This window comes from Scomber scombrus, chromosome 22 (genome assembly GCF_963691925.1).
Source record: "Scomber scombrus chromosome 22, fScoSco1.1, whole genome shotgun sequence".
Taxonomy (NCBI): Eukaryota; Metazoa; Chordata; class Actinopteri; order Scombriformes; family Scombridae; genus Scomber; species Scomber scombrus.
Genome location: NC_084991.1, coordinates 18,728,108 through 18,748,082, shown reverse-complemented (window position 1 = coordinate 18,748,082; position 19,975 = coordinate 18,728,108). Strand labels below are relative to the sequence as shown.

Here is a 19,975-nt window from a genome sequence, read left to right as displayed (position 1 = left end):
TCAAGAACACAGACAAAACCTGCAATCTGTTACTTTCTGTCCACAAAACTAGAAAAGACAAAAGAGCATTTATGGTGCCATATGTGATGTTATTGTACTTCAGTGTAGTGAAATCTTCACACAACATTAAAAACTATTGGATTTGAAATTGACATATAGTTAGGACGTCTCTGAAAGTATAAGCATATATTTTAATATTAAAAGTTTCTCAAAAATACAATTAGTTGCTAGACCTGAGAGAAAAATCCATAATCATCATTACCATCAAATCAAATTGACCTGTTGTAATAATATATGCAAAGTTTAAAATAGTCAGTTTCCACAAGTGAACTTTTACATGAACACAATGTTTGATTGCTTCAAGTTTGTGACCGTGTGTGTGTGTGTGTGTGTGTGTGTGTGTGTGTGTGTGTGTGTGTGTGTGTGTGTGTGTGTGTGTGTGTGTGTGTGTGTGTGTGTGTGTGTGTTTGTGTGTGTGTGTGTTCCTGGCCATCAAGATAGTCCTCCCCTGGCTGTCCTGTCGTCTCTTCAGCACAGCAGCTCAGGGCCTCATTACTTTATCTCTGGAGGGAAACTGAGAGTCAAAGCCAAACTCTCTCACACACACACACACACACACACAGCCACACATATGCTGTACAGCCATCCATCGCAACGCCAAACAGCTGATGCCAAATCTCTCAAACAGCTTTTAAGATAGATATCAACCATGTATTTGTAACATTCTTTCCTTCACATCATCTTTTATCTTCCTCTCTCTTCCTCTTCTCTGCTCTTATTCTATCATTTATAGAACAGATAGTTCTTTATCTATGTAGCTTTTCCACACCAGGGCAGCAAGCCAGTGATTTATACATAATTAAAGCTAATTGAACTGACATGATGTACTTTCTGTCCTCATAACATGACTGTAAGCAATTTTTAAAAGCTGTTGCAGGGTCAAACTAACCTCTGTCTAGTAAAGAGAAGCACATAGACTTAGTTATGTAATCTGTTAGGATTTTTTATTTGATAAATATAATAAATGTGATATCATATTTAATTGTTAGGCCCAAGTAGTTAGACAACAAAGGCGGTGGTCGGTGGATATCATTTAGCTTCTTTCCATTTCTGCATTTTCATCCCAAGTAGCTCAGACCTAGCTTATAGTTACTTAGCTGTTAGCTCACTGTTAACCCTCCATCCATTGGCTACTATAGACATATATAATTAAAAACAGGGGAAGTAATCATTTATGTCTTTCATATAGATCTACATTTTGGGAAATAAGCTTAGCTTAGCACAAAAACTGGAAAAAAGAAGAAATAGCTAGCCTGGTTCTTTCCAAAGCTAAGAAGCCTCAGCACCTCTAAAGCTTACTAATTAACACTTTCAATCTTCTGTGTTTAATCTGTACCAAAACTGAAGTTAAAAAACACCAAATTGCAGTTTTATGGGAGATTAACCTACGTGCTAGACTATTTCTTGGTCTGGGGCATTTACTTCTTGAAGTTTTATTATTGTCAAGAGGTTGTCAGGCAGTTAGCGAAAACTACAGACAGTGACTGCTCCTGGGAAAGAAACAGAGTTTTAGAGAAGCCAGGATAGCTGTTTCCACCTGTTTCCAGTCTTTATGCTAAGCTAACTGGCTGCTGGCTGTTGCTTCACATTTAGCAAACGGATATGAGCGTGGCATCGATCTTTTCATGCAAGCCTGGGCAAGACAGCAAATAAGGATATTTCCCACAATATTGCACAATTGCTTTAAGACTTCCTTGTTTTTCATACGGAGTTGGCTCATTACAGAAATCATTAAAGTTTGAGTCGAATAAGATGTTCTCTGCCTCCATTTAGTATTTGCATGACCAAAACTTCAGTATGCCAAATAAAAACTTTTTTTTTAAAAGATGGGAAGGTAGCAGAGCTTTCAAACTGTGAGCCAATAACTCACTCCCCCAGCAGCAGAAGTTCTAGCTGGAATGAAACGGGCTTTAATGGTGCCAAACAGACAGACACTAGGAAAGAAAGTCAGAGAGAATAGGAGAAGAGGTGCAGACTAAAACAAAAAAGAACAAATAATTAAGAGCAAGAGAGAATAGCAAAGGGGAGTGTGAGTGAGAGAGAGAGCTCTATAAATTGTAGTCTGGTGCAGGGCTGCAGGGAGGGTGTAGCAGTCTGATGAATAGAGCCATCAGCCTAAGCAGAGGCTACAGAGCAGCCTGCCATCTGCCTGCCCATTACTAGAATGAAGTGTATGACAGTCTACTCTCATCTGCAGGCCCCACTGGCATCGCTGGCACCGGAGAACATTTCTTGTGTGTGTGTGTGTGTGTGTGTGTGTGTGTGTGTGTGTGTGTGTGTGTGTGTGTGTGTGTGTGTGTGTGTGTGTGTGTGTGTGAATGTTTGTCTTTGCTCTTACTGGGGTCCAAATGGAACGGGGTGTCCTTGCCGAGACATAATCATAACCACATTTTTTGGTATTGTGTTCTGTTTTGTTTTTAATTTGTGTACGTGAATGCATTTGTCCAGCACTTGTATCTATTTGAGGCATATTATGTGTGTGTGTGTGTGTGTGTGTGTGTGTGTGTGTGTGTGTGTGTGTGTGTGTGTGTGTGTGTGTGTGTGTGGAACGTGCAAGAAGACAGCAAGGGTGGCCCTCAGAGAAGAGTTACAGCAGCGTGGCAGACGCTTCACACCTCATTGGCAAGCAAGGAGAGCCAATCACCGCCAACAGATCCGCCCCTCAGGCTGCCGGCCTATTCTTTGGTATCATTGATGAGTTAGGCAGAGTGAAAGAAAGAAAGAAGTGTGGAAAAAGTAAGGAAAAACAGCAGAGGGAGAGTGAGATGGAACAAAAGAACAAAAAAGGGAGAAAATGCAAACACTGTGTGGAGAGACACTGAAAGGCACAAAGAGAGGCACAGACGGATAAGAGCTGAGGGAGCGTGGGGAAAACTTTAAAAGGGGAGAAGCTATTTTTTCTTCAGAGAAGGTCATTAAATCAAATGTGATTAGTTATCATGGTGGAGGATGTTGTCTTTGTATTCCAGACACATTCTGGTATTATTTTTTCTAAGTCAGCTTCTTCAGAGAGCAGAGTTGATGCAGGGTTGAAATATCATAAAAACATCAAAATGATATTGCAGCTTTGTACAGTCCAATACAGAAACTAACTGGTGACAGTGATGCAGAGATATATCGACAGTTCCACTGTTCATGCATAGATGGATGGTACAAGAGCACTTGAAGAGAACTACTTGAAAGCCACACTGACAGAAGTTAACATAAATCACAGACAGTGTGAGTAGAGGTGCAGAGTGTCTTGGAGTACATTAAGGGTACAACATGAGGAAGTTATAATGAACAGAATGAATAGCATGAAATAATTATAAGCATCACAGAACATTTTATTTCCACAGAGGCTTTCAACCGGCTAGAAGGGAAAGTCGTAATTGACAATTTGGTGCAGATATTTTGAAATCATGCCAGAGTGTGCCGAAATTGCGAGGATAAGTCAGGAAGAAAAAAAAATGCATGTATTGGGAACCAGGAGCATGCCTGGCATAGATTTAAAGCTTTAATTTACAGCTGACTTAGAAGTAGCTACTATTTCTCAAGATTAGCACAATTACACAGAGTGAGTTTGATTCTGTCTGTGCACCCCCACCCCCACCCCCTCCTCCCCACTCCCAGGTTATCCAGGGTGGTTGAAAGTTCATGAAATATCTTTACTCTCATTCATATGTGTGATTACTCCGAGGTGTAAGGATTCTATTTTGGGATTGTGCTTTGCTGTGACTCATTTTCATGAGTGTATCTGCATTTATTTAAGTCATGAATTTTTATTACCCATTGAGGCATTATGCACGTTCTGTGGTGAACAGTGAGTAAGTAGCAGAGACGTTAATAATGTTACAAACTTTTTATAGTTTGTAGTAGCCACTGAGACGCTGATACCATACATTAATGAGATTATGTTAGGATGTCAACCGCACTCCCTTTCCCATTGAGGGGAAGCAGTTTGATCGATTATGATTTTTTTCTTGGGATGGAGGCCAACAATCTGATTCAATATTTCCCCATATTTTCTTCCTCCATACATGTAGTTTCTGGGTCTCCTGTTATACAAAATATTATTGCAGGAAATTTGAAAACATAGCACCATGTGTCGGAAATTTGATGCAAGGATGTTAGTTTGTTGTGACTGCATTCGGTTTTCTTCACCTATCCCTGTGTCATCCATGTGATTTGTTATTATGAGGCTGGTGATGATGGTAGCTGCTCCAGCTGGTAGGCCTTTACTGACTTATGCCACACCTCTCCTCTCTCAATACAGGTAATTCAGCACTTTTTGTGGATAGAAATTTGGGATAAAGTGCCCACTGCTCTCCAGGCGTTTCCCAGATGTGTCACATCAGTGGCTAATGAAAGTCAGACCTGTCCCCGATCATTCTGACACTTGAAACCCCCACCTTACAGATGCATGTATCTAACCAACTAAATGACTTATCATACAGTAAGTTTTCAGCACAGATGATCAAGAAATATAAGGTTTGGGAGAGTAAATACAGTGCTATGACTAAAGTGATGAATAAATTAAATCAAGCTTGAAACAGAAAAAAAGGGGAAGCGTCTCCAGTGCAGTTACATACTGTATATCCTAACAACCATCGCAGGCAAATCATTAAAGTTACTAGGTATCTAACTAACTATCTTGGTGCTAATATATATAAAGCTATTTTTCACACCTGCACTGTGTTCAACGTTGTGCTGCAGCACATTGTAGCAGGTTTGCTAAAAAAAAATATCAACTAATAATTTATCTAACTGTAGTTGTTACAGAAAGTGTGACAAATGTGGTGGAAAATGTCATCATTTCATTATTTCTTTTCACTATTTATTGAAATAAAATAATCCCAAATGCTGTATGTCCCATTAATGACATCAGCATGACTGCTCAGATACCCTGGAATAAGATTTGTGTTTTGCATCAGTTCATTTTGTAACCTGATGTTTTTATCTGCCTGTGACCATTCTATAAAAAGTATTAAATGAATGCAAATTTTTTGATTCACCTTCTCCCGAGATACCTTTTACTGTATTTCAGCTTTTCTTTGCAACACTTCTCCTTTCTAATTCTCCACCCTGTAGCAACGGCCTAGGGGATCCCTCAAGACCACAATTTGAACTCTGCCTATTGGCACTCTGCAGCTTCTCTTCAGTATTTAGGAGCAGCTCAGTGCTCAAGGACATCTCAGCTTCACTTGTTGAAGTCACACTGAAATGTTAAAAAGTATTTTCTGTCTCTATCTGCCCAAATATCTTCCCCCTTAATCAAAACCTCATTACTTCTACCATCTGATAAACAGTAGATTTTAACAGTGGCTTCACTGTGTATACCAGGTGTGGATAGAAACTCCACTTAATATAGCAACACATACATTTTGAATTATGCCAAATCTGCATTGTCCTGCCCTGATTTAGCGTTTCACAGGAAATATATCAAACTAAAAAGGCATGATGCTGTAAAAATGCTGCTTTATTCTGACTTTAGAGGAGGAAAGAACACCAGAAACTCCATTTAGACAAGCTATTGTGAAGTATGGAGTATGTTTCAGAGCAGGCTTGCAAGCTAAAAAGGTTAAGGTCGTGGTGGATGCCTTTAATAAGGAAAAGGTAAGCCCCATGTATAGATCTCATGATTCTCTAATTATCCTTTAATTATATTAGAGGGGATATAATCTCATTACAGACAGAATACACCGTTAAATCACTTATCTTGGCTTGGAGGTACCGGGTCAGATAGTGGAGTCGAGCAGCTTGTGTCAGAGGCATCGGGAGAAAAACAAGTGGGCAGAAAAGAGAAAAAATTGGGCTTAGTCTGCTCCGTGGAGAAACACCTGCCATGAACTCCAATACCCATTATCCCCAACCTTTAGAAAAACCCCCTCCAACACACACACACCCACAACCTCAGTATAATAGAAGCCAACCCCTAACCCCTTTGAGACTCAAAAGTCAAAAAGCAAAAGGACAGCTGACTGACAGACAGCGGGGGGGATTAGTCACAATGAATCACATGCTTGCACGCACACACACACCCTGCCTCTCTCGCTCATTCTGTCCATCACGCACACGCTTTCTTCTTCTGATTTGGAATTAAGATAACGTCCCCTCTGTAATCACCTGCCTCCACATCAAACCCAGACGCTGTCCCTCGCACTCAGATGTGGGGATCCGATGTACACACACTGTTGCTGCCTCTATAAAGAGTGCATGGACGGCTGAAGCACTACCCCACCCACACACTGTCAAACCAAACACACATAAAAGTGTCTGTCTATTCAGTTAAACCCAAGCCAGAGAGTCTGGCGGAGTGCAGACAGCGTGGAGAAGCTGTCTCCTCCAAGGCAACATTAGCCTGGGAGACTGAGCAGAGAAGAAACACACTCCAGAAAGAAAGAAGAGAGGAAGGGAGAGAAAGAAGTAGATCAGTAAAAGGAAAAGAGAGACAATGAGGGGATAAGGAAGAGGTAGAGACTGAGAGAGAATCCTTACACTTACATTGAGCTGAGGGCACAGAGGATTCACGTAACAGAGCTATATAAAGGAAGTCAGACAGATAGCGAAACAGAGAGAAATATAGATTATGAGCCAGAACATCTGGGATGAATATTTCTTCTGCGCTTCACTCTCCCTCTCCTGGGCTCATTCACTCCGTTTGGCAAAATGTCGTCGTGACAACACGAGGGCTGCGTATCCATCAAAGATGCACAACGCTCACTGTAATTAACATAAAATACACACAGTTGCACTCGAGAGACAGAGACTGCTGAATATTTATGGAGAAAAGTTCAACAACAGTTCCTGCATCGTTTCATCTTTTATTTCCTGTGATCAGACATTGTCAGAAGTGATGGTCTGGATGAATACTCAACACGCAGAGAGTTACATTACTAACATAACAGAACACACGTAGCATAACACAGAATCAGATGTGAACATGTGTATCTGAACAGGATAGTGCATAGAAAGCAATGGATCATGGAAATCAAAATAGGATTGACTGCTATTAATAAAAATAGACTTATTTCCCTAAGGGTATTGAAGTGAGGGTGGATGGGAGGAGTCCAGGAGTGGCTTGTAACAGAAGTGGCTAGCTTCCTTGTGGTTGTTCCGGTTCATCTTTACTTTCCCCTTGAAGCGGGCCAGGCTTACACGTGCTTGGTTGACCTGATGGTCCTTGCTGTGTCTCCAAAATAGTAGACAGTGTCACTGCCTCCGTGCTATACTCACAGGAGAGACAGTCGAAGGGTAAAAGAGGTAGGACAAGAGATAAGAGCTGAAGGGAAAAGGTGTGTTTCTCTTTCAGGGTGCTGTGTTCAGGTGCTTCCAGTCAGGTTTGGTTTGGTTCTCCACTGCACGAGGTTTTGAGGGAGGGAAGAGGTGTCTGTTTCTCTCTCAGGGTGCTGTGCTCGGGTGCCTCTAGTCAGGTTTGGTTTGGTTCTCCACTACACAGGGTTTTAAGGGTGTGTCTTGGTGCTGACTCATTCCTCTCTTCTTCTTCTTCTCCGGTTTGGTCTGTCAGTCGGTCAATAATCAGTAATCCCACACAATAAACTCTTTATTGCTGCTTCTTTCTTTTTCTCTCTTCCTTAACCCCCGGTCCTCAACTTGTTCTGCAGACGAAAAACAGAGAGGAAAGTGCATTAGAGAGATAGAGGCAAATGAAAAAAATTAAAATAGACAAATATAGATGGATATTATGTCACAAAGGACAGACAAGACAGAAAGAACAAGGACTGGGAGTGCAATAAAAGGGAAGAGGATGGAGTAAGTTTGAGAAGTAGAGAAAGGACCCGAGGGCAACGGATTCCGTGTTAGCGATAAAGACAGCCACAAATCCCCAGCACTCCCTGTCAATAACCATTTGAACCAGCCTATTGCAGCTGATGCCACTGGATGAAAACTGCCAGAGTGGAGAGGGATGAAAGAGAAAAAAAGAAGAAGCTAGGGACATACTGTAAGTAAGGGAATAAGGTAGACAGAAAGGAAGAAAGAAAAATATCCTCCATAAGCACCAACTTAATAATGGCGTGTAGGATTAGATAAGTCCATGTCAGTTACATTTCATTTCTCCAAAAGAAGCCTGGAAAACCATTATTGACAAAACTGGTTGCAATAAGCCTACTACCCGGTAAAACCAGTTAAGGACAAAGAGCTGACTTAAAGAAATCACTTCAAGGATAATGCCAGTTTATTATAACGTGAGTCTGGTTTTTGTAGTTCTGGACATCATTTCTATAGATGAATCCAGCGCCATTACTGCAGTGGCAGAGTGGAAGTGAACACATTTACACCACCAGTGGAAGCAGAGATGTTTGGGTTAATAACGGTCGGCAGTTACCGTAGTTTGTGTAAATGTGGAAGTTATTCACTGACTTAAACCCATTAACCTACCTCTTCTGTCCAACCTCCACAGTCTGGATGTTAAAAGTGCTGTGTGGAGTAGCTAATTTAACCGAGCAGGAATTGCAGCAGGAATTTCTTTCATTTTCATCGGATTAAAAGCTAATAAAAAAACAGAAATACTGTAAAAGTAACATTTCAGCTAGGCAGCGTGCTGTAGTATGTAACTAACAAGAGATCAGTGGGGTGGCACCTTGCCTTCAGCCCCTAGGAGACAGCTCATTCTGTCTTTAGCGGTATCTGGTCAGTCAGAATGCGACTGAAAGATGAAGATTTAATGGTGATTTTGGAGCAGAGGCTTGCGACTTTTTACTTTTCTAAAATGTCCAGCTGATAAGAACAGTGTAGCTCACAGCACAGTAAAGAGCCGTCGGACTAAATTTCTCTGAAAAGTTAAATTTAGTAGATTAGAACCTGTATTTTAATGGCATATGATGACTATGTTTCCAACAATATAAATAATAATAACAACAATAACTGCTTTTATGGGTTTTCTTGGACATATTTCTTGGCACAAGCATCACAGTGAGATCCTTGACATAAAATTCAGTGCAGATTTACATGTCAGCTGCCACCATAGTAATGGCGACTTGGCTACATCCACCTACAACCCGGATTCGTCGTTTGGTCATGGTAACATCAAACCTACAACACCAAAGTGATTGCTGATATCTGGAAACATAGCAGCATCACTACAAAACAAATTATGACATGGAAAACGCATTAGGGATGCACTGAACATACAGTGAATATGATACTGATACGGATCGGTACCTGTGTGGATAATAACCTCATTAAGCAGCTTCGGTATCTGCAATGACATGACTGATCGTTATTAAAAACTGTTTCTTGTCAAAAATGTAGTTTTTATGCTATGAGTTGTATCAATTCAGTCGTGGCAGACTCCCAGTTCAGGTTTTAATAATCCCTGGCCTTATGTTACCTTTCACAGAAATAATTCCAATGGGCCCGACAGAGTGAGGTACTACATTCAGACTTTAAATTAGGTAAAAAGCAAGCACTGGTATTGGATGAGTACTCTGCCTGAGTGAAGGTATCAGACTCAGGAGAGAAAAAGTTGGATAGGTGCATCCCTGAAAAACATGAGACGATCAGACAGGTTGGAAACCAGCCAGCAGTTCAGCTAGAAAAACAACATTATTTGGAGGTAAAAACAAAAAGTGAGCACATCTGAAATATCAGTAAAAATCCCCCTTTTGCAAAGGAAAAACTGCAAATACAGCGGGTCAAATTAGTTTGTGAACTGTGGTGAATATGTATTTATCATTTATTCATGTATTTATATTATATGTATGTTTCCAAAACAATGTACTTATTTCACACCTTCATTTTCTCCTCTACAAACTAGTGTGGCTCTCTTGTTTCGTGTTTCATGAACCGAAGAGATGCAATTATATGGCAAGTACAATGTTATTAGGCAAGGAGGGCTAAGTTTATTTGTTTAGCACATTTCAACTACAATGCAATTCAAAGTGCTTTACATTAAACATGAAAAGCATTAAGGCAAAGAGCAAAAATGACACATTATAAAGGGACATTTAAATTAAATTAAAATAGTTATTAAATTGCTAAAAGAATAAAAAATTAAAGCTAAAATAGAATAAGACTTGAGATAATAAGATTTGTGAATGAAAGTTAAAGAGCAGTGCAAGTAATGGATCAATTATTAATTAACACACTTGATAACCAGAGCTATGAAATTAACACTGTAATTGTAATAAAATGGAATTATCCTTGAATATGAACATATTTTTAATCACAAGCAACAGTATATACTGAGTCAAGATTTACTGACATCTATCGAATGTTGGAATGATGGATAAAATCATTAAAATGACTTTGATGTTGTCTATATTAAAGATGATGTTGAGGCAGTTCTTTTTCATTTTGACACGCAACACTCTCTGAAACCACAAACAGGGATCTAGCTCGGCCCTTTGAGAGTAAAAAGGGAGATGGAAGGGTCAGTCTAAAAAATGAAGTGGAGAAGGAAAAGATAGGGAGCAAGAGGCGGTCATGCGGCGAGAATATGGAATGAGGAGGCAAGCAGCGGATGGAGAGATCAGCCTCCATGATAAACTCTTATTCATTGAGGGAGAGGGGGAGAGAAAGAGGGACTTTATCTGTCCTTCGACTGCCTCTTCCTCACAGTTTGCTATCTGGACCTGTTTAAGTGCTGAATGCATTAGAAATGTGACGAGGGATGAAGGGATGGTGGATGGAGCGAGTGAAGTAGGGATGGTGGTGGGGCAGAGAGGGCACAAAAGAGAGTGAAAGCAGGTCTAAATGTTATCGCTGACTGAGGCGATAAGAGCGCTAATTATCAGTGACAAAGGCCCAGCATCTGACAACGTCTCTGTCCCGGCTGACTCCAGATGAGGGGTCAATATTGTAAAACTGAGATTTGGGGAATTTTTTTTTTTTTATCCTCAGTGAGATGGCATCTTGGACAATCCTATCTAAACCCACGGTGCCGCAGTTTTTAGTGGAATGTTGTGAGATTTGAAGGGGAAGGATGGAGACTGGGGAAAAGATTTTGCTGTTTGAAAATTGTCTAAGCTATGCTATCAAGTGTCTTTGACAGAGAGGGCAAAGAGATGAGAGAAGGCTGTTAGAGGGTACGCTTGGATTATCTGACCCCCAGAGGTCAAAGTCATGTCCTTTAACATTTGTTCTCTGTGCAGCTTCCTGCTCGGCTCTGATAAAGCTGTATAAACATCCTAATCACAAGGCTGCATCAGCTCATATCAATTCTACTTCATTCCTTTCCCCCTATTTTGTTTGCTGTGTAATTTTGCATATTATTCCTTTAAAGCCTTATCATGGAACTGTTTCTTTTGCACCTAATGACTTTAAAAGCAAGTCTTAGACAGATAAGCACAGACGAACAGGAGTGTGCTGTGATTGCCGCAGGGTGATAAACACAAGCGGATTACCATATCGTCTCAGGTTTGCTTCCAAACAATTTACAAGATCATAACAGCATCCGGACTGTGAACGTACCCTTGCTGAATCTTGACGAGGCTACAGGTAGCTCCTTTTAAAATGTACACACACACACACCCTCGATGAATAAAACATAGTGCAATTTACATGATGTATAGCTTAAAAATCTGCCTGCATCTGACTTTTAGATCTAATACCTACGAGAGAGAGCGAGAGATTCAAAACTCTTGTTTTCCTAATTTCCGGAAAAAACAATGCAATTGCAAAAAGAAATCTAATAAAAAAGCTCTATGAATGTAAATTGAGCCTTTTTGGGGCCAATGGATGTTATATATTGCCAAGTGAGAGACGGGGAATCAAGTTAATATCAACCTGAGTGACATTACTATTACTGTACAGCGTGTGACCGTGGGAGACAGAGGGCGGAAAAACATTTGCACTTGGCAATGAAAGGAGAGAGCGGCGGAGAGGACAAAGGTATCCAACTAGCAGAGGCTACTCCCTCGGTCTTATTACATTAAAACACACACACAGACAGTCGGGGGAACGCCTGTGTCAGCAGGTATTATGGAAATAGACCGTAAGGTTTAAACTGGCTATTTAGAGTGAGCTTTATTCAGGCGCCAGTAGCCGGGTGGAAATTATATTCTCCTGTCTAAAAGCAAGAAGCCGGCGCATGTAAATGGATGCACGTGTGTATGTGTATGTGTGTGTTAATTCATTTAGACATTTAAAAAAAAGCTCTATTGCAGCTACCATACACATCTACAAGACAAGTGATATATGCTGTAGCTATCACACACACACAGGGAGCTACTTTGTCATACATACATTGTTTCAACTGAAAACTACCCTACAGGAGGAGTAAATGCTGCAACTTACATATCGTCTGTCCATGAAGGTGCATGCACATACTTGTCATTCTTTTCAGAGGAAAAAAGTGTGTTATATTGGGGAATATAAGCTCACGAAAAAGAGCACACTATGAAATTCTCACTCATTTCACTTAACAAGCATGAGGTAAACATACAACCTAATATGAAAAATCTACACTTTATGAATGAAGTGTAATACATGTAACATATGACAAGTTATAAAAGACAAAAATACGCACCTGTTTGTTGTTGTTGACACACTGTAAGTAACGGGCAGCTATGTTGGAGCAGTTGAGGGTTTTCCCAGTGTTCTCTTTGTAGCATGCCAGGATCTGGCCCTGCAGGTCTGCACACACAGGATACATCTCATACCGCCTGCCGGGGTGAGAAGGGGAGAGAAGTAGTGTGAAAATAGGGAAAGATATGGTGTGAAAGAGGAGGGGAGGTTGGGACAGGAGAAAGAAGTAGTAATATTAAAAATGGAATGATAGATAAATGTGAGGTGGAAGTAGTGGCAAAAGGAATCAAAGGTGGAGGGAGACAAAATGGCATATATATATATATATATATATATATATATATATATATATATATATATATATATATATATATATATATACAATCAAGAATAACAAGAGGAATAAAAATATGGTCCGTGGAAATTATCCTATCGATGATCATTGTTATCTCAAGAGAGCCCATGCGGTCCCCTGAGCTGTCTGTGGTGTGTACCCGCCCCCCCTTTTATTTTTTTACTTCCACTGTCATTCCAGTCCACAACACTTGAAGGAAGAATCAGCATTACTGTATCTGTTGGGAGAAGTCAATCCGGCCTACACAGCCTGCTGTGATGGCCATGCCGAAGTGAGAAGTGAGCATTACGACATATTGACAGAGGGTTTTCCAAAAAGGGACAATACCAGGTGTCAAATAAAGCTTCCATAAATGGCTTCTTCCCCTGAAAAAGGGAGCTCCATCGGTGCCGTGGGACTGTATGTGAGGGAACCAAACCCTGCACATAAATGAGTAATGCAGAGAAAAAACAAGAAAAGGGTTTCAGTTTAATCTAGATGAGCAATAAGCCTTCCTTGTTACAATATGATGATGATAATGATGATGAGGTTATAATTACTGGTATGCTGAGTATACCTTCCTGGTAAATGAGTCCCTGTTCTTGTGTCTTACAGGTAAAAACCCTTTCAAAGGCCCTTTCAATGAGAGAGTATTGATCACCCTACTGGATGCCAGTGAATTCAACCATTGATTATGAATGAATCCTTGTAAATGCTTGACAGTGTCAACCATTTACATCCTGGGTAGCTGTCACCTTGGAGTGAATTAAATGGCAATTTCAATCTTTTAGCATCCAGAAAGAGGATGCTGTTGTGTAGTGGGGATGCTGTATGCCTGGTTATGGGCTACACATCACTAGCTTAGCACTCAAATCTGTCCTTGAGGTCTGCTGCAGCTTTAAGGGTCTTAGCGGTTATGATCCAGGTACTGATACTTGTAGATGTTACTCTAAACTTCAGTGCTTTTAAATGGAACTCTTTTATTAGATGTACAGTGCGCAAGAGTTGGCTCCTTAAGCCAGTCTAAGCACAGAGATGTACCACCAGCGCTAGTGTCTGGCCTGGTATTAACTGCTTTTGTCTGTCTCCTCACATACCCCATAAAAATCCATAACGACGACATATGCACATGGTAGGGCTATTATGCTAATGGTGGTGTCATCGTTTTGTTCACACCAGTGCTCAGGATACTCCATCTGCCTCACTAAACACGCCCTGCATGTGTGTGAAAGAGAAAAGAGGTTTTGCCCGTCAGCAAGTCTGGAGATCTCAAAGGAATATTGGTGGTGAAGCCGAGCCCCTGTAGTCAGAATCAGATGTTTGATTTGCCCCCTGGAGTGAGAAATTACCCCCCTGTTGGATACAAAGCGGGGGATTGGCGGCACGGGTCATTACCCAGGGTGCAATGCAGTAGGAAGCTGGTGCAGTGAAGATGTTTACATATGTGCCTCACCACATGGTCATATTTGTTAGGGATGCCGGAAAAATCTATAGTCCTCTACAGTGTAGGTCAGTGACAATTTGTGACAATATAAACGGCACTTCAACACCAGTGAATAATGAGCACACTTAAATAGTCACTCCCCAGTGCAATGCACAGTGTCCAAACAGGGCAAGAGGCTTTTAGAGGCTAAAGGTAAAGCTGGTGAGCGATATTTCAACAAATAAAACAGGGTTCAGTTTACACAATATATTTGACACATTCTAAACAACCTCCTTTACTGAAGAGGCCACAAACAGGCAGAGTAATGTGGAGAGTCCTACTCATTCCCCTCCAGAAGCAGAAGTTAAATCATTTAAATTTCAAACATATGAACATGCAAACGCTGGCTGGTTGGTTCCACGGTAGGTCTGGCTTTTCAAAATGAATCATGACATTCACAACTTTGAGCACGGACTGGAACATTATGCTGCTGGGTGTGGAGAATTGGGCTTGTGAATCCATTGGGGAGAAATTCAGTCATTTGCTTGGAGGCATGACAAGGCCATTGCTCTGCGTCAGGGTATTGAACGATGACAGCGGCACGAGCAGAAATCGCTACAGTCCTATTCCTATGGATCCTGACGCTCGTTTATTACACCGCCTATGGGCATCTACAGGGACGAGAGGAGCCACATACACCCACTAATTACTTTCTTAAGCGTTCACGTTAATGCCAGGTGCATCCTGCTGATACAAACCACAGTGTTTATCACCAGTAATGGCCTCTGAGTGAGGGAGAAAGGAGGACAGAGGAAGGGAGTTAGGATAGGGGGGGGGGGTTGGATAGAAATGAAGAGCCTTTCTTGATGAGGAACAAGACAGTGGTACTTCTATTTTCGCTTGCACTCTGGTTCTCTCTGTGGGGAAGGGGCTGAGACAGTGGTTTAGTTAATCATGGAGACAATAACACTGTCACACACACTCTGTGGCGGCACGCTGCATCCTATATCATCTATCATTAAGATTAACATTAAGTTCCCGCCGCAAACCACACGGAGCTTTTACCGGACGACTGCAACCCTCCCTCCTCCTTGGTTTTACATTAGGTGCCCTGGTGTCATTTACAACAGTATGACTGCTGTAGTGCGGCAGGGTGAGCAGACTTAAGAACGATAGACATGTCATATCACGAGGAAAGCATATACCTTCTTTTTTTTTTTTTTTTTACCTTTTATGTATGAAATCCACCCACATTTCTCGGCTTAATAACATAAACTGCTATTGAAATGATGAACTCAAGATTTGTACCCAGTTTTAGGCAAGCTGGAGGGGATCTTGCTGCTTGTATTTAATTACAATTTGCACCAACAATGCCTCACTACATAGCTACTGTGTATCAAAGCATTTTACAAGCACCAAACCAGACAAACATTAGATTGTTCATGTTATATTCATAGCAAGATAGATGGAAGTATGAAGAGTAAAATGCTGCCAAGTGGATACACAGTAGATTCCTCCACTATGGGAATCACTGAGTGAGTATAATTCTAAATATAGTCGAAAACAACTATGAATCATCCAGTTCCCATGTAACCTGAGTAGTAAGGCATTCATAAACAGGGACGCTGTGTGACATTCCCAAAATATTTTACTGCTGCTAAAAGATTTACAGGAAATGATAAAAATTTGATATTTTTTCATGTCAAGTTTCCTCACTGAATGTTGTTGTTTTAGTGCATTATCAGTGGAAGACAACATGTTGTGATGTAACGGTGCTCTTTGTAATCAGTGCTTCCCAGACTTTGTTGCTTTTAACCCCCTTTTATGAATCAACGTCTGATAATGACGCCTATTATATTGCTAATATATATATATATATCCCTTAATATTTGGGTGCAAGTCCATGAGATGTGAACAGCTCAAATTAATTAAGATGTTCTATTCTTATTGTCTCATTTAATAAATAATGTTAGAGACTTGTGGATGTAAAATTATATAGTATTTTTTAAATCAACAAGTAGAGAAGCTTCTGCAGTAAAAAAAAAAAAAACCCTCCTGAACCCTTAGATTAATTTCTGGACCCAATCTAGAGGTCCTGACTCCACTTTAATCATCTGAGAGATGATGTTGCTTCATGTCTGTCCATCATACAGTACTCAAATACATCTAAACACAGATAAACACACACACTTAGTCGACACACTCATGCACAGACAAATATTATACAGTATAGAGTACCAGTCAAATGTTTGGACACACCTGCCCATTCATTTGAATGTAACTTGACTGGTAGAGTAGTAGATTTCTACATGAACAAATCAAATCAAATCGGCCAATCCCACAACCCCCCCCCCATTCTCCCTCTTTTAGCTCCACCTTTTTTCACCTTCTATATCTTCCTTTTGTTCCTCTCCTTTATTCCCTTCCTCCTACCCCAGATGTCCATGCGATATTTAATAAAACTCGTGGTGGGAGTAACTGAAACAAATAGAGACATCTAGCCAGATACAGTAGGTTATTATTTATGTGTGTGTGTGTGTGTGTATGTGTGTGTGTGTGTGTGAGTGTGTGTGTGTGTGTGTGTGAGTATGCGCTACACCCCTGTACCCCAGAGACAGTAAATCTAAACAGTCATATAGGGGTCTCGCCTCGTGCCATCAGTAGCAGTAAAGGTCTCTATAACAACACCTCATTCACCCCAACCCCCCACCTCACACACACACACAGACCGACCAAGTCCCTATTGCCTTGATCCACTGATAGAGGGAGGAATGAAAGGGAGGAGTGAGGGTGGTTTAGATATCTACATTACAGTTTCATAGCTCTGCGTCATAAATCTCAAGGCAGTGAGAGGAAAGGAGGGAAAAAATGAGAGAATAGGAGAGGACAGAGGAGAGAGGAAAAGAAGGGATGCTTTATCTAAGAAACAAAAATATCCCATGTATGTTTAAGAGACAAAAGACAGAGAAGAGAGGAAAATGTGGAAAAAGAGAAGAATTGTATGTGGAGAAAGAATAATAAAGTGAAGAGGAGTAGTGCAAGAGAGGAAGAGGAAGCCCTTTTACAAAAAAACACAACTCTTCTCACTCCCTTTATGAAGTTTTCCTTTAAGAGAGAACAGAAAACGAGGTTGAGAGGAGGGGCAGAAATGATATGAGAGGGTGAATGTGTCCCATTTAACATGTAATAAAGCAGAACAGATTACCTGCTCACTCCTTCTCACTGTCTGTCTCCCACCTCAAGGTGTCCCTATATCATTTAATACAATCCCTTCTTTCAAGCCTCCCACTGCACAAGTCAGCACATTTCCATAGAGGAGGAATATTCAGATGGGTTTATGGCCATGACCACATTCTTCAAAGACCATATTGACTGCAAGCTCGGGATGTATTGAGATCGATGTTGGGATTTTTCATACGATATGCATGTGTTATGCCAATAGACTGAGCGAGGAACAGTATCAGTTCATTTTTCACACCAACATATATTGACCATGACTACCATCTGCTGTAACAATGTAGAGCCGTGCACAGAAATGACATTCATAGATCTCTCTTAAGGATACACCATGCTTCAATAGTTGAACAAAGTGTTAGACACATCTGGAAACATGTACGTTCATCTGTCATAATTTCAGATACATTATAACTCAGGACACACACACACACACACACACACACACACACACACACACACACACACACACACACACACACACACACACACACACACACACACACATACCCTGATGCTTAAAGGAGATGGCAGGCACAATCACAGAGAGGGGGCCAAGAGGACACTGCCCACTCCAATACTGGCTAGCATTAAACTGTCCCCTGGAAAAAAAGTGTTATTGATCGCAAAAACTGGCCCTGGAGGATTCTGACTATCATTGTTAGAGTTTTCACTCCAGCTGTACTAAGAACACGGCTTCCTGTCTCTAACATATTAGACCTGTCACACCAGGGCACACAGATGAAGCCGCATTGGGTGGAACAATATGTAATGACTGCAACCAGGCAAATAAACAAAAACCCTAACCCTAACCCTAAATTGGTAATTCGGAGGGGTTGCTGCTCATCTTTTTTTATGGGATTTTTCTCGATTTTTAGGTGTTTTTTCTTTGGCCCTGTTCTTGCTAGGCAGCCCTATCATAGAAAACACCATTTGGTTTGCTGTCGTATAACTTTACTAATGGAGTAATCATTCTATTATGACTAAAAGCACTTGCACAAGAACAGGAAGAAGCCATTTTATGGTCCGATTTGGTCTGTTTTGAGTATTTATCTCACCCACACACACACACAAAAACATGCACAGACCCACACCACACACATGCAACACATACTTTAGCTAAATCGACAGTATGGATTACCCAAGCCTGCCACCAGATTGAGTTCCCAATCGCCACATTGTCTATTTATCATCATTTGGGTCCACTTAGGGGTTAATAGGGTTAAGGGGTGGGTGCCGGTTCCCCCTTAAATAGCCCTCATGTTCTCTCTAGTTAAGGCAGGTGTCAGTACTGAGGGGGGTAAATAAATACAAATGATCCAGTTAAGGAGAAAAATGACACACATTTCGCTCACGCTGCTTTTTAAAAGCAGACCTGAGTGACCCCCTGCAGTGAAATCCATCAGCATGGATAAGAGATTGAATGAGAGAGAGAGAGGGAGACAGAATCAAGAAAAGCAGGAGCGATAAGAGACTGCTGAAGAATGGAGTGAGAGAACGTATGAGCGAGGAAGAGAGGCAAAAGCCAGACAATAACAAAGAGGAAGTGAGCGAGAGATTTAAATTAAGACAGAACGCACTGTTATTAAGTGAGCAGTGAGGGGGACAAAGAAGAAAGCAAGCATTTGTCCTTTTTGACCGTTCTCAATATGCACTCCATGGATACTGTCGTCTTTCCTCAAGCAGGGGTAATATTCGAAAGATTTCACCAATATAAATTGAAATAACTAAAGACGGCCACTGGTTCAGGGATGCTTATTTGTGAAGGACACCATGCCATTACAGTAATGAAGTGAAGTGGTAAACATGTAGTACATATTCTCTGCAAATCCAGGAAATGCGAATGAAGGAGGAGAAAAGCACTCACATGTCACCGTGCTGCATATAAGAAATAAAAAACAACAAATACAAAGCAACGAAGCAAAAAGCAATAAAAGCTGTGAGTGAGTTTCCCGCCCATTTCCAATGCAGCCAAGTCACACAATTGGCCACTAAAAGGTGTGTGCGTATTGTATGTCCATGTGTGCGCCCACACAGGTCCTCAAAATTGTGTGTGCGCTTTTTTACAGCCAGCACTGCAAACCTCTTAAGGCTGAAAGAAGAGCTTTTAAAGCAGTTATTGACTTCTGTCTCCTCAGCTGACCACCATCTTGTCCCTGCACCCAGGTTGCCTAGCTACGGAATTGTGGTTCAACCTCACCTGACAGAGGGGTCAATGCGCTGCTCAGTCTTTCCTACCTCGACTACTTTTTTTTTTAAAAACTGCTCAACAACTACAACTGGAGTACTTTGCAATGACCTGCCTGCTCATTTATTTCCTGTCATTTTTTAGTAATTAGAACCACTGTTTGGCGCATTTAAAATATCAATAAATCATTGCTTCATTAATTTTGAGACATCACTATCACTCCTTTAAACAAACAGGTGCACTGACAAGAAAATGAAAAGCCCCCTAC

General features: G+C 41.0%; 1 protein-coding gene across 2 annotated transcripts in view; it reads right to left on the bottom strand.

The window, feature by feature from the left end:
• Positions 1–6,855: 6,855 nt before the first annotated feature.
• chchd3a (coiled-coil-helix-coiled-coil-helix domain containing 3a) overlaps positions 6,856–19,975 on the bottom strand; it is a 72,155-nt gene continuing 59,035 nt past the window's right edge. For both annotated transcript variants that reach the window (XM_062443533.1, XM_062443534.1), the window contains exons 8-9: positions 12,530–12,665; positions 6,856–7,658 (exon numbers count right to left, since the gene is read on the bottom strand). In XM_062443533.1, coding sequence (XP_062299517.1) covers positions 7,635–7,658; positions 12,530–12,665 — 160 coding nt within the window. In that variant the 3' untranslated portion in view covers positions 6,856–7,634. The remainder of the gene's footprint in view (positions 7,659–12,529; positions 12,666–19,975) is intronic.